At 42.7% G+C, this 13,777-nt stretch overlaps 10 protein-coding genes across 10 annotated transcripts; 4 read left to right on the top strand and 6 right to left on the bottom strand. All coding sequences in view use genetic code 6, as the record gives it.

The window, feature by feature from the left end:
- Positions 1-69: 69 nt before the first annotated feature.
- SS50377_25034 (Calmodulin) lies at positions 70-762 on the top strand (the record flags this gene model as incomplete). The annotated part of the gene is made up of 1 exon (XM_067908871.1): positions 70-762. One exon carries the CDS (start codon positions 70-72, stop codon positions 760-762), a length of 693 nt encoding a protein of 230 aa, XP_067763692.1.
- A 648-nt stretch (positions 763-1,410) lies between these two features.
- Positions 1,411-2,670, bottom strand: SS50377_25033 (uncharacterized protein; the record flags this gene model as incomplete). Its single annotated transcript, XM_067908870.1, has 1 exon — positions 1,411-2,670. One exon carries the CDS (start codon positions 2,668-2,670, stop codon positions 1,411-1,413), a length of 1,260 nt encoding a protein of 419 aa, XP_067763691.1.
- Positions 2,671-2,723: 53 nt separating this feature from the next.
- SS50377_25032 (uncharacterized protein) lies at positions 2,724-5,150 on the bottom strand (the record flags this gene model as incomplete). Its single annotated transcript, XM_067908869.1, has 1 exon — positions 2,724-5,150. The coding sequence occupies one exon, from the start codon at positions 5,148-5,150 to the stop codon at positions 2,724-2,726; it is 2,427 nt and encodes an 808-aa protein (XP_067763690.1).
- A 115-nt stretch (positions 5,151-5,265) lies between these two features.
- SS50377_25031 (uncharacterized protein) lies at positions 5,266-5,658 on the top strand (the record flags this gene model as incomplete). The annotated part of the gene is made up of 1 exon (XM_067908868.1): positions 5,266-5,658. The coding sequence occupies one exon, from the start codon at positions 5,266-5,268 to the stop codon at positions 5,656-5,658; it is 393 nt and encodes a 130-aa protein (XP_067763689.1).
- A 301-nt stretch (positions 5,659-5,959) lies between these two features.
- Positions 5,960-6,577, bottom strand: SS50377_25030 (20S proteasome alpha subunit 4; the record flags this gene model as incomplete). The annotated part of the gene is made up of 1 exon (XM_067908867.1): positions 5,960-6,577. One exon carries the CDS (start codon positions 6,575-6,577, stop codon positions 5,960-5,962), a length of 618 nt encoding a protein of 205 aa, XP_067763688.1.
- Positions 6,578-6,635: 58 nt separating this feature from the next.
- SS50377_25029 (uncharacterized protein) lies at positions 6,636-7,100 on the bottom strand (the record flags this gene model as incomplete). Its single annotated transcript, XM_067908866.1, has 1 exon — positions 6,636-7,100. The coding sequence occupies one exon, from the start codon at positions 7,098-7,100 to the stop codon at positions 6,636-6,638; it is 465 nt and encodes a 154-aa protein (XP_067763687.1).
- Positions 7,101-7,382: 282 nt separating this feature from the next.
- On the bottom strand, positions 7,383-9,788 carry SS50377_25028 (uncharacterized protein; the record flags this gene model as incomplete). Its single annotated transcript, XM_067908865.1, has 1 exon — positions 7,383-9,788. One exon carries the CDS (start codon positions 9,786-9,788, stop codon positions 7,383-7,385), a length of 2,406 nt encoding a protein of 801 aa, XP_067763686.1.
- Positions 9,789-9,889: 101 nt separating this feature from the next.
- SS50377_25027 (FeFe-hydrogenase 5) lies at positions 9,890-11,293 on the bottom strand (the record flags this gene model as incomplete). The annotated part of the gene is made up of 1 exon (XM_067908864.1): positions 9,890-11,293. The coding sequence occupies one exon, from the start codon at positions 11,291-11,293 to the stop codon at positions 9,890-9,892; it is 1,404 nt and encodes a 467-aa protein (XP_067763685.1).
- A 237-nt stretch (positions 11,294-11,530) lies between these two features.
- Positions 11,531-12,013, top strand: SS50377_25026 (uncharacterized protein; the record flags this gene model as incomplete). Its single annotated transcript, XM_067908863.1, has 1 exon — positions 11,531-12,013. The coding sequence occupies one exon, from the start codon at positions 11,531-11,533 to the stop codon at positions 12,011-12,013; it is 483 nt and encodes a 160-aa protein (XP_067763684.1).
- A 96-nt stretch (positions 12,014-12,109) lies between these two features.
- SS50377_25025 (uncharacterized protein) lies at positions 12,110-13,768 on the top strand (the record flags this gene model as incomplete). Its single annotated transcript, XM_067908862.1, has 1 exon — positions 12,110-13,768. The coding sequence occupies one exon, from the start codon at positions 12,110-12,112 to the stop codon at positions 13,766-13,768; it is 1,659 nt and encodes a 552-aa protein (XP_067763683.1).
- Positions 13,769-13,777: the final 9 nt, after the last annotated feature.

Here is a 13,777-nt window from a genome sequence, read left to right as displayed (position 1 = left end):
AAAATAGTTTCAAATAATTAAAGTTATTATATTATTTTGCATTATATTTTGGAAATCCGCAATTATTAAATGGGTTGCGGTGCATCAAATAAGTAAGTTACAGAGAAGAAGAATACAAATGCTCTCTTAAATGGAAAGACAGACTCTACCTGCGAAAAGAAACCGTGTGGTGATAAACCTTGTACTAATGTACCTTGCACAGATAAGAAATGTGAAGATAAGCCTTGCACAGATAAACCTTGTGAAGACAAGCCATGCGACTAAAAGCCTACTGAGTCCAAACCTATGGAACCTACTTGTGAAAATCCTAAGAATACTATTTGCCCTTATGTAGATGATGAGACTTTCAATAAGATTAAAGAGTCTTTCAAAAAAGTAGATGACAACGGCACCGGTACGCTTTCCGTTAAGGAATTAGACGCTGGAATGCAAGAATTTAACATCAACATGGATAAAGATGACGTAATCCGCTTATTGAGAATTATCGACACCAATTTCGACTCAATGCTCTCTCAACGTGAATACGTGAGATTCATGCTGGTTGTCATAGTTGGAGGCTAGCACACATTCGATGCCTTGGCAGAATTCATTTCCGCCGACGCCGATCTTTCTGGCACGATTTCTGAGAAGGAATTCAAGAAATTGGCTGAGAAGCTTTACAAGCCCAACGTCAGCAGGAAAGTCTACGAGGAGGCGGTATCCGGCGTTACTGGCGAGCTCTCTTACGCCCAATTCGCTGCTCTGATTACGAAATTCGAGTGACCAAAATCAAATTCCCACCGCATGCGTTGGATCACATGGACATCAACGCAATAACGAATTTAACGTTATAATGAACGTATTCAGTTAAGAATAGAAACTGTGAAGTAATCGCTTAAAAACAGTAATTAGGAGTGGAAAAGTGAATTTGAATTTGATTTTCCACTCCTAATTTGGAATGTAACTTTTGCAAATCAGATGTCTGAATTTTCTTTAGTGATATAACAAAAAATTTCAGCGGAACGCCAAATGCGCCAGAAATAGCTAAATGGTCAAACCCGCATTTTGCATAAACGAGCGCGAAAAATCACTGCGATTTGCGGCCAGCGCGGACGTCAGGATTTTAATTTTAAAGGCGAAATACGCCCAAAGTGATAATTTTACATTGCGGAAAACTTGCTATTCGTTATATCACTTGTTGATTTAGTAGCCCTACACAAGATTTTATGCTGATATAACGTTGGATATAGGCCTGGTTTCCAGTGCAATCTACCGCCATTTGCACTAAAACGCTTTGAACATGACATGATTTTAGTGAGAAAAATTTCACTTTCAATTCAATTTTCCACTCCAATTTTCAAAATATCACCCTCCAGCAAATTGCGAATCCAGCCACTTAATCAACATTCCAGGCCCAAAATTTCGAACTTCTCACCAATATAGCCTACCCTCCTCCTCCAGCTCCAATTCCTCGTTAACTACCACTCCATTTTCCTTTCCTTTTCCGCTCCTTTCAATCAGCCCCATTCCACTATCGCTTTGCTCCAATATCTGCAACAATCCGATTTTCTGCTCCTTTCCGAGCTCGGCCATGCTCAGAATTTGGCTATTTTCACGCTGCGAGTCGATCCGCGCGGCGTTGTTTTTCGTGATTTTGGCCTTAATTTCCTTCCGCGAAATGATATAATTGACGTTTTCGGAGAACAAATCCGCGTATTACTTCCGCCTGAACGAGATAGTTTCTTCGTCGCAGAGCAACTTTTGGAGCGATTTTTCCGCTTCAATCTCGTCTTAAACTTGAATGTCGAGCTCGTAAACGTCCTAAAACTCGAATTCCTGCTTCGCGAAAAGTTCCTCGCGCGGTTTCACGGGTTTTGCGCGTTTTTTGAGCACAAATTTAACGTTTTCCTGCGCGCAAACGGCCTCAAAAGGTGCATTTTGGAGCTCCTGGACGTCTTTTAGGCGCTTTAAACCACTTTCCAGACTCTGCAAACTGACCATACAGAAGTGCGAAATTGCTTGGAGTGGAAAATCGATTTGTAATTGCTTTCCGGCCAAATAAATGGAAATTGCGATCGATTTGTAAATTGACAGATTTTACGCAAACTTGATCTGCGCGAGAAACTGGTAGTTTTCGCAGGCCTTCGCGAAGAGTTTGTCGACGATTTCGGTCCCGTAGAGGCCTGCCAGCTGCTGCAGGAAGCGCCTGAGCAGGATGTCGTAGTTGCGCTGTTTCTGGATCTTCAGAATTGATTTGTAGCGCTGGCTGGCCTTCTTGAGGTCGCTGACGGAGCAGTTCGAGACGACTGCGAAGTCGTTGATCGTGAGCTCTGAATCGATGCAGGCGAGGTATAGAAGCGCACTGGCGGTGATTTCGCTGCTGCGCGAGCGCGTCTGGCCGAGATCTAGCAGCTGGATGTAGAACTGGCGTGCGGTGTTGACTGCCTGCTAGGAGATGGCCAGATCGGAGGACATGCGGTCTGTGCGCGTTTTGAACTGGTAGAGCGAGTTCTCGCGGGCTCGTTGCGAGAATTTGGTGATTTGGACGAATTCGCCGCCTACGAAACCGCCAGCGTTGGTTTTTTGGAAGTTCAGCTCTATCACGATGTCGTTCTCCTCCAGTACGACCCCGCAGGTGGCACAGGTGATAGAGTAGCGGGAAACTATCTTTTCCTCATGCGTGCATTCCATAAAGGAAGGGAAATATTATATTATTTATATTATATAATAATACTAAATTTATTTCACTCTAAATCTCCTTAACCAACTTAACTAATAAGCTGATCTAAAGTGTCGATACTCGACAAATCGGGAGCCGGGCCCCTCAGTTTCTCCTCCGCGAAGCAGCTGCAGGTCCTATCTGCGCAGTTTTGGTGGTAGCTGTGCCCGCATAAGAACATTACAATCGGCTGAACCAGCGCGCAACCGCACTGCTGGCACGTACTTTCATCCCGGGGAACCAAATTCTCCATTTTCTGCCTCGCCAGTTTGAGTTCCAAAAGCTGCTTTTCGTGTTGTTTCAGCTGTTTTCTGTATTTTTGAGTTTCTTCATTTTGATAAGAATATTCTTATGATAGCACTTCAAGTACATCAGAAATTTTACTCGCCCGATTAGCAGATTTTACTGTATTTACTAAATCGATTATGTCGTATTTTTTTAATTATATCTGATATAACGACTATTTTAATTTTCCATTTTAAGCAGATATTGATATAATAGAGGAAAGGAATTTTCGCTCTAATTTCTCAGATCTGCAGATTTCGATCGCAGCTTCCACGTCATTTTGGCCCAAAAACGCCGCAATGACTTCCTCCTTGTCCTGCAACTTCTCACAGCAGAAAAGTTCGGATTTACGCATTTCAAACTCTCTAAAAACGAGTATTATTTCCGAGAAATTAATTTTCCTTATATCAGTTAAATTTCGAATTTTCGAGTAAATTTCAGCGTCCGCAGCGCTCTCGCACAACATTTTGAAGTATAAAGAAACAAGCTCCTCAGAAATCGAATTTTTAGCGTCAAACGCGACGTTTTCAAATATTTTAACAAATTATCGCTCGCTCAAAACGTCAGTTAAAGCGAAAAAGTTTTTACCTATTATATTATAATTATCACATATATATGCAGAAACTTGATCCTCAAATGGCGTATTCAAGCATTTTCGTGCAATCAACCGCGTGCACTAGATCTACTCTTTGCAGCTCACAGCGAGCGCCAGCGCCTCAGGAATCTTGTTTCGGCCCAGCAGAAACTCAACTGCCCGCAAATGTTCATTTCGCGAGATGCAAATATCAAAAACGCATTATTATTCAATTTGCTCAATAAGCGAAATCGCGAAATCCAAATCAAATTTGATTTTCCACTCCTTTTTCAAATTTTTCGTTTTTTCCAAATTTGTCGTAAAATGCTTAAAAGCCTCAAAATCGCAATTTTTGATCTGGACGGTCAGCAGCAGATTAACAATTTCCTGCGAGCTGCTGAACTGCAGCGCGTTCTGCAGGAACTTCTGCAGAAGCTCGAAATTGCCAGTCCGCGCGATCCTGCGGATTATGGGCCCCGGGCGCGCGTTGTGCTCGACGGCCAGCAGGTAGTTTCTGTGCGCGCCCTGGCAGTCCGAACGCGCGAGGCACTGGTCCCCGATGCCCCGGAAAACGATTTCCGCGTCGGCGCCGAGGCGCAGCGCGGCGTCGAAAAGGCCGTTTTTGAGGTACTGGGCCGAAAGCGTTTTAGGCGCGACTTTTTGAAGCGAAATGAGCGCAAATTCGGCTGTTAGAAGCAAAATGCGGTGAGAAGCGACGGAGGCCCTCGAAAACGCGAAATTCTGGCCGAAAATCTGCAAAAGCGCGCTGTCGAATATCGCTGTGGCGCCGGCGGAGGCCACGAAGAGCCCCTGAGCGATTTCCAGCGTTTGGAGGCCTGGGAAATTTAATATGTTGATTTTGGCGATTTTTGAGAGCTTTTGGACTTCTTGCGGGGTTGAAAAGCTCGAAATGTCGTCTTTCAAGAGGATTTGCTGGATTTAGTCGTACTTGAAGCCGTAAACTTTGCCGCCGTCGCTGTAAATTTGCTTGTATAGCGTAATGTCGAATAGCGTTGAGAGCTTAAGAGAGGAACAGGCGTCCTAGGACAATGAGTAAACTGAGAGGTACTGCTCGCTTGTAGTTTGGACAAATAGCAGTTTAAGCGTCACAAATTTGAACTTTTTCACCGGATTGTCAAAGGTTAGCGTTGTCTTATTCTTTATTTTGAGGAGCTATTTCACGTTGTAGACATGAATTTAGGTTTGGCTAGAAAGGGCTATAAATTGGCCATTTTCAGTCATCTCAGCGTAGTTGACCATAAATTAGAACTTCTCCGACGATTTCAAATGCAGAGTATTTTCTTTAATCGAATACTACTTCATAGAATATTAGATTTTATCGTCAGTAAAATCCGCACCAATAGCTGTAAGAGTATCATTAGATACGAAAATTCTAATTAAAATTGAATTGAATAGTCTAATTGATGTTAAAAAAAGTGGGTAAGCATTTTTTGAAATCAGAACTTGGCCTGATGTAAAAGAAATAATTACTTAATGTTCTATATGGTAAAAATCAGTTGACAAAGGACTATCTGGTAGAACTTGTTATAAATTAGATTCCAGTGCTTCTTAGGTAAATTATTGGATTTACATTTAAAGTGATTTAAAATCGACTATTATATTGTATAATAACTATATAATTGTTGTAAGCCAAAAAAGTAATAGATTAAATAGTAATAATATATGTTATTATTATACATTAATATAAATGGATGCTGTTGTTAAATTTATCACATCACACATTTGTTCTATTTATCAAATAGAATTGGACAAATAATTGGAAATTTGTGCGTTACTGAAATCAAAGCTCAATCCAATTTATCACCTTTGTTTTTGCTCATATGATATTTATATCGACATCACCTTCCATTCGACTTAAGGCAAGTTTGATCCAATAGCTCTGTATTTTTTCATGTGCAAGTTCCTACCGCTAATTTCTTTGTAGGACCTGAAATTACTTGCAGAATGCGACGAAGACTCGCAATCAGCGAAAACAACAAAATAAAGCTCAAATAACATCTGCCTCATAAAATCGTGCCCGTACGACTGGTTTGTTGTGAACATAATCAAGAACAGATGCTCAGAAAATCTCGATTAGTGACGTAGAATTTATTGTTTTATATATGATATAATAATACTAATTATATTTCGCGACGCAAAAACGATAAAAACTAAATTTCAGCGCTATTTTTTGCTTTTTTGCGCTCTGAAAACGTTAAAATTATCGCAAATTTATTGTCAATTTTACGAAAAACAACTTTTTCATATCGAATTCAACGCCCACATTTTGCTGTAAAACTAACAGATTAGCTTTTTAGACTACTAAAAATTGCTTAAAATTACTCCTAAACACTTAATAATTACACCTAAAAATGATCCCTAAAAATCAATAATTCCCCCAATCACTACCCGCGCGCTTCCAGCACCTTGACCTCCATATCTTCGCCCTCTACGACCTCGCAGATGACCTCTCTGCCTATCTTTTCGGCCTCTTTCTTGTCCATTCCCGCCTTCCACTTTTCGGCCAAAATGTCCTAAATTTTGCTCGCGTTGCCGCCGATTGCGACCGCTTTCCAGCCCTGGACCACGCCGCTTGGGTCGACTGTGAAGATTTGCTGCGCGTCGAACACGATTCCGCACGCGCCGAAAGGCCGTTTCCCGCCAATTTGGGTGTGCGACTGCGCCAGCTCCCCGAGCTTCTGGGCCACGTCCGCGGCGGTGGCGGCCTTCGCAAGGCGCAGTGCGTGGGACGCTGCAAAGATTCGGCACTGCTGGACTAGGATGCGCGAGTCTGCTGTGAGACCTGAAAATACGGCGTAAACGAGGTCGGAAACCTGTACAATTTTGTCCTGCTTCTGTTGGAGGCGCGCTGCAAGCTTCTGCTCCACAATAACGATTGTGGAAGATGCGCCGCTGAGTGCTATCACCAGCGATCCGTTCTGTGCAGCACGGTGTGCGTATTGTACTTAGAGCAGGTGGCCTTCTGGAGAAAACGTTGTTTTGGAGCGATCATATGACATTTAGAGGATAACTTTGAAATAATAAATACAATATAAGTATATAATAATGATTTAAAAATCATTTCAAATTATTAAATTCGAGTATTTTATTTAGTAAAACTTTGCTGGACGGCAGGCGTTTATGCAATCCAGTAGTTTTTTATCCTAAAGTAATCCACTCGCAAAGATGCTCCTTACCGGAGAACTTTTCAACGGTACCGAAGTAGTCATTAATGTCTTTTTCGTTAATATTTCCAATTTTGACAAAGTATAAAACATATTTAGCTTTATACAAATACAAATATTTTCTAATATCTATTTACTAGTGTAACCATTTAGACACAAAATAGCCATTACTTTCTTCACATACTTCTCGGATGGCCGTTTATTTTGGATTTGAGTCTTCTGCATTACATTTTCCACCGAAATCACCCTTATTTCTAAAGAAAACTTCCACTTAACCATCTTTAATATTGTAAAATACTACCCCAGCTGCACGAACTAGCTATTTGTTATTGATAATAAATGTGGGCCTTTGCTGCATTTTCACACTACCTTATAATAATATAATAATATAATTATAATATAATAATATAATAATATAATAATATAATAATATAATAATATAATAATAATTATAATTATAATTATAATAATATAATAATATAATAATAATTATAATTATAATAATATAATAATATAATAATAATTATAATTATAATAATAATAATAATAATAATTATAATAATAATAATAATAATAATAATAATAATATAATAAACCTAATAATTATAAACCTAATAAACCTAATAATATATTATAATAATCACATATTATAATACATAATAGCCCCCACCCCCCCTTTCTCACCAACCCTCAACACCTCCCCCAAATCCGTAACGAGCTAAAAAGCATTTCCGCGAACCTCGAAATCGATCGCTAAAAATCGCTCATTTAACGCGTAAAACCCGCTAATCGACGCGTCCTAATCCCGCAATACCGCGATTTCCCGCACCAGCGAAAGCGCGATTTGCGGCACGATTTTGCCCCCTTCCACCCGCATCGAAACGCCGTACGCGCGAACCTCGAAATTCGCCAAAAGCACAACAAGTTTATCGCCCAAATTCGTCATTTCCAGCGCCCGCGCGGGCAGCCGCAGCGCGCTATCGCCGACCTGGAAAATCTCGCCGATGAAGTTGCTGCCGAAACCGCCGGTTTTCGCGCGCAGCGCCTGCAGAATCGCGCCGTTCAAATCCGCGTTTTCGAGGCTCGAAATCGCGTGCAGGAACGCGTGCGAAATCGCCAGAACGCCGCCAGAAAATCCGAAAACGACCACCGCGCGGCACTGCGCGAAATCGAGCGAAACGCGCAGCAGGCGCCTCAGCGCGTCCTGGACGGGTAGCGACACGAAAGCAGCTATCTCAAAATTCTCGATTTCCAGAATCGGCCGGACGAGCGCTTTCTGCTCCAGCAGCTTTTCGACGTCTGCGGAGGTCACGCGCGGCGCGAAATAGGCGAGCTGGACGCGGAAATCGCCGATTGCGGCCAGCGCGCATTTCGCGCCGCTGCGGTACAGGAAAAAATTTTAGGCGAACTGGACGCGCGCGCCGGGCTGCAGCGGCAGCGAGAGGATCGGGGCCTGGCCCTGCGTGAAAACGCTGTCGCGCGCTGCGCGCGAAACGGCCACTTTGACGCTGAACGCGAGCAGCGGCTCCAGCTCGATAACGGCGCGGTTTAGCGTGTCGCGGTAGACGTCCAGCGCGCCGAACTGCTGCCGCGCGCAGACGACGCGATTTTCAGCGATTTCGACCCCGAAAACCTCGTTTTCGCGCAGCACCAAAACGACGTTTTCGGCGATAAAAAGCGCGCTGCGGCCCTCTAGATCCGCCGCGAGCGTCACAATGCTGCTCCCGGCGAGCCTGAAAACGCGGATATTGCTAGCGAAGCAGTCGGCCGGAACGAGGCAAAACGCGTCCTCGGCGACCTGCAGGATCTGATCGCCCTCGAGGAAGCCGCCGAAAACGACGAATTGGGCCGCGTTTTCGACCTCCTCCAAACGCGTTATCGCGCCGCAAAACGCCTTGTTTTCGCGCGTGAAAATGCAGATTTTCGACGCGAAATCGCAGTTTCGGCTCAGGACGAACGCGTGCGGCAGCTGGAAAGTGCGCGCGACGGCGATCGAAAACTCGTTTTCCGGCTCCGGCGCGAGCTCGCAAACGAAGATTTCGGTCCCTTCGGACATGACGAAATTCGCGTCCTGCCACGTCAGGAGCGTTTTCCGCATCAGATCGCGCCGCTGCAGGCGCGAGCTCCGGCTCAGCCGCCGCCCGTTGAAAACGACCTCCCCGCCCGACAGTTTCGCTAGCACGTCGCGCGTTAGCGGATTCACGTAATTTTAGAGAACTTTTTCGGACTGTTGGATCAGTTCGTAGCTGAAAAACGGCGAATTCTGCAAAATCGCGAGCTGGTTATCGCTGTGAATTAGCGTTATTTTGGCCGTTTCGTAGGTCAGAATTGGCGGTCGCGTTGGAAGGAAGTTGTTGACAAGTTCGCCGTTCAAGTACATCTCGGAGGGAGCGAAAATTGTAATAATATGGTTGCCAGCGAGCTGCGCGAAGAGCGGAGGGGGGGAGTCAAGGGGGGAGTCAAGGGGGTCGTCGATTTCGTATCTTTAAGATTGGCACGAAATCGCGCCGTTCTGCCAGAAAATTTCCGCTCCTTTTGAGGCGGAAAGGGGCGGAAAGTCGTATTCGCTAATGAGCTTGCCGTCTAGGTCGAATTTTTTGCATCCCACAACGAAAAACGCGTCGGCGAGGAGGTCGATTGTGAAGGGGAATTTTTTTACGAGTTGCGGAGTGAAAAGCACGGATTTTGAAGGTAAATTCACTATTACGTTTTCGGCGCTGTGCAAAAATTTGGCCGTTTTGTCGAAATAATGCTTCTCGCTTAAGTGGGTGACCACGTTGTAATTTGACAGTTTTACGCAGCCCATCAGGACGCAATTTGAGGGTACTTGAACGGGTTCGAGTTCGAATGTGGAAGGATTGAAGATAAACGAAGCTATATGTGATTTTAAGAAGAAATTGTTCTAGAACTCAAAAACCGATTTGATGGTAACCGGAATGTCGCGTTGCTGCACTAGCTCGAATGTGGGTAGCAAGATTTCATATATTGTTTAGGACGTGAAAACGAGCAGGTGATTGTTAACGGATGATAATTTTAGTAGGTGCATTTAATGGAAAGTGAATAAAGTAAATAATATATATATATATATATATATATATATATATATATATATAAGTTAGATATTAATTAAAATGAAAATGTTAAATATCATTTATATGCAGAATAAGTGGTGTGCATAACATGGTGTACATCAGTGCCAATTCTTTCATAAAACTCATTGAGTGTAGGGTTCTCAGTACAATTTGAGTAAGGAGCCTCTTTGTCATGCTTGTCAAGACCTTCGTGTCTCTTAAGTATCATATCTTTCTTAGGTTATTTTGGTTGGCCACCTCCTCCTACGCAACCGCCAGGGCAAACCATTACTTCTACGGCATCCACTTTTAATTCACCACTCTTGTATAATTCAACTGCTTTATGAGCTGCTAAACCACCGTATGATACGCAAATTCTATAGTCTTCGCCTGCTGCACTGAAGGTTAACAAGGTGAGCGATGATGAATGGAGTTTATTTTCCCAAATTAACTCTTTAGTTATCATGCCCACTGAAAAGGGAACTTTCTTTATTGCACACACATAGCGCACAACAGCTTCAGTAACACCAGCAGTTTTGCCATAAATATAAGCAGATCCTGAAAATGTATTAAATGGAGCATCATATTATGCCTACACGTTGTCTTTTAATTCTATCTCGCGTGCAGCCGAAAAAGTAACTTTTTTCTCTTTGAGATAAGCCATTAACTCTCTTGTAGTTATAGAGATATCACAATCTGGGGATCCATCAGTAGTGAGCTCTTTTCTTGCTGCTTCGTTTTTCTTAGCAGTGCATGGCATAACACCAACTACGTAAAGTTCATCTGCCTTTTTGCCAATATCCTTAGCAAAGTATTTCTTAATAACAGAGCAAATAATGCCATGAGGAGAACGAGCACTAGAAATATTAGGAAGCAATTCAGGATAAGTAGTCTCTACAAGCTTAACCCATGCAGGGCAGCATGAGGTAAAAGCAGTTTTACCTGCTGCTTTCGCCTTAAGGATCTCTTTAGCATCTTCAGTGGTAGTGGCATCAGCTCCCCACATATTATCAAATACGTAGTCAAATCCCATCTATTTGAGTTCATAAACCATTTATCTTTCTGCCGTAACACCGACACCCATGCCCATTCCTTCAGCCAGTCCTACACGGGTACTAGGAGCAATGACAGCTATAGTAACCTTCTTCTTCTCGCTGATTTGTTCTAAAACTGGTCTTATATTAAAAGCAGGCATTAATGCCTCAACAGGGCAAGCACGTACACAAGCACCACAACCTGTGCAGTCAGTTCCTGCGAGGGCATTTCTTTCAGTTCCTTCGGCAACTGAACCATATGCATTAACAAAAGGTTTTGTTTTAGGAGCAGAGATCTTAAAGATATTAAAATTTTATGAATCCGTGCATGTTTTAGCGCACATCTAACATCCAATACATTTTTGATAATCAATCTAAATGGCGTCATTGCGGTCAATTGGTCCATTTGTAATATCGATCTTAAAAGGAGACTATCTTACCTTCATTTTAAATAATCAAGTCAAACATTTATATAATTATTATATGAATTAAAAACATTATTCATTGATTTTGTATATTTTAGCTTACAAGCATTATTCTTATTATCTATATTAAACAATAATCAATAAATTTTGCCTGCGTACAGAATTATATTATTAAGATTTTTTTAATAATTACTTTTTACAGCGCGACACAACTTATATACAATATTATACATAATCAATCATATTTTCTACTTCACAATGTCCTCGAGAAAGCACATTCAGTCGGTTTCACAAAAATTTAAGGTACTGGCGAACCCGTCACAGCTAAACGCCACTGACTACGATGCATTGTACATCCAATTTGCAGCAATTTTTTCAGCAACGCCTGTCGCCTTCTCGAGTCGCCAGCAGCAAATTGCGGCGATCGCGAGCGCCCAAAAGCTCGAATTCGACGAGTACGTGGATAGAAATCTACCGCTACCCAAAATAAGCATCGAGCTCCCGGAGCCCAATAAACCACTTGCTTTGGAAATCAGCGCTTTGAAGCGGCCATCTTAGCAGCGTGTTTCTTTCAATTTCAAAATGCCGTAGGCCGCAGTGGCCCAGAAAATTGACAACTAGGCGCTGGCGCAGGAGTTTCTCGACAAGTTTGCAGCGTAAAAAGACGACTCCGGCCTCGCGAAGGCTCTCAGGCTCGACTACAGCCTCCTGGACGATATTTTCTGCGAGTTTGTAGAGTGATTTGCTGAATGAATGAATTTCGCCCGCCGTGGTACAACTTTTTGACATTAAACGTGGCTCGTCGTATAATAATATATATTAAATTTCGAATTTTGAATGCTCATCTGCCTTAGTTTGCAGATCTGCAGCAAAGCGACCCCATGCACTGGCACGGCACTGGTACTGTCTGAGTCCGTTACTAATCCCGTTTCGGCCAACTTCGTTAACGGAAATTTCCACTAAATCAATAAAATCGACGCCAGCCGCGTGCAAAATGCAGTTTTGAGGCTTAACGGCGGGGAATGCCCCAGGTTTATCATCAACTCCACGATTATAGGTTCCTGCGTGGCTAGATAGGCCATGGAGGTCCTGTTTTCACAGGTCCATACGCTAATCGTCGAGGGCGTCAGCCTGAAACTTTAGAATTCGACAGTTTTTCAGATTTAAGGAGATATCAGTGAACTAATCATAGTAGACTCGAATATTCAATCCGTCCGGGCCCTTGTCTAGAAGGTGGCGATCATGAATTCAAATGTGATGTTCTAGGACTCTAATTTTAACGTAATTAACAAGGTGGAGACGTCTAACATCAAAATTATAGGGAATTTGTTTGACTACAGCCTGATATATATCATCAAAAATTCAAATATTTCAGTGTTTTTCGTAAGTATGGGTTACATGCAATAGGAGGTGCGGATGGTTACGAACTCAAATATCACTATCGTGGGCCACATCGTTCTGAACAGTACGGAGGGCGATGGAAAAGTTCTCTATAAATCACCGTTTTAGCACGTAGAATCTTCTAAAATTATGTTGAAATATACGCTTTTTGTGAAAGATGTGAGCCTTGATTAAGTTTCCTTTAACTTTGGCGAGGATTCAGATGCGGATAATATATAAAGAAACTTTAGTTTCGTAAGTGCTAGTTAGAAAGAAGCTAAGCTTACGTTTGATTTTAAGTTTAATGCTTCAAAATCAGCGCTGCGCTTCTCAACAGAAACAGAGGCGCTTAGCTGCTCGTTAAATGGCGCAACCGCACCGTATTACATAACAGGAAGTTTTATCGGGCAGTGCAGCAGAGGCACTCCGATGATATTTCCAGAGCATGGCAACTTAATAATAGAATTCGATCTAAACCTTCCATTTACGCTTGATTCAGACCAAATTTGCTCTATTGACGAAGTTTTTGACAAAATTTGCTAAAAACAAGTCATTTGCAGCTACGGATTTATGTTATCTATTGATCCGCTGCAGTGTGTAACAAGTCCGTATACGCTTTAGCTCATTTTGACAGTTATATCATTCTTATTGGTTCTGGTTTTACTGGTTTTGCTGATTTTATTGTTATGCTGCAGAGAGAAAATTGCGATCTTCCACCAACATCATGTGCAAGACTAACCTGATCCACCAAAAATACTACCAGTGGTTCATCTGAATTTGGACCAATCTGCTACTTCTACGTCTGGCTCCCGGCTGATCCAGTCCCGCGCGTCCACGCGTAACGAGTCCCATCAGAAGCTCGCCCCGACCGGGATTTACGGTGCAAACTTTGTTCCCAAACCCAGGGTCAAGTTCAACCGCGTAGAAATCAACTCTGATGACGAAGATGCGCCGATGGACTACCTGAAGCTCATGAACGAGCAAATGAATATCAAGAACGAGACCGTGAAAACTCTCTACCAGGGCGAGGAGCTGCTAGACGACGACAACCTGCTGAAGTACATGACTAAGAACAAGGGCGTGGTGCGCCAGAAAACGGAGATGGAAGAAGAGTGAAAATGCAAG

The sequence above is a fragment of the Spironucleus salmonicida genome, chromosome 5 (assembly GCF_000497125.1).
Source record: "Spironucleus salmonicida strain ATCC 50377 chromosome 5, whole genome shotgun sequence".
Classification (NCBI taxonomy): domain Eukaryota; phylum Fornicata; order Diplomonadida; family Hexamitidae; genus Spironucleus; species Spironucleus salmonicida.
The sequence above is the reverse complement of the archived record's forward strand: the minus strand, read 5'-3'. Positions and strand labels throughout refer to the sequence as shown.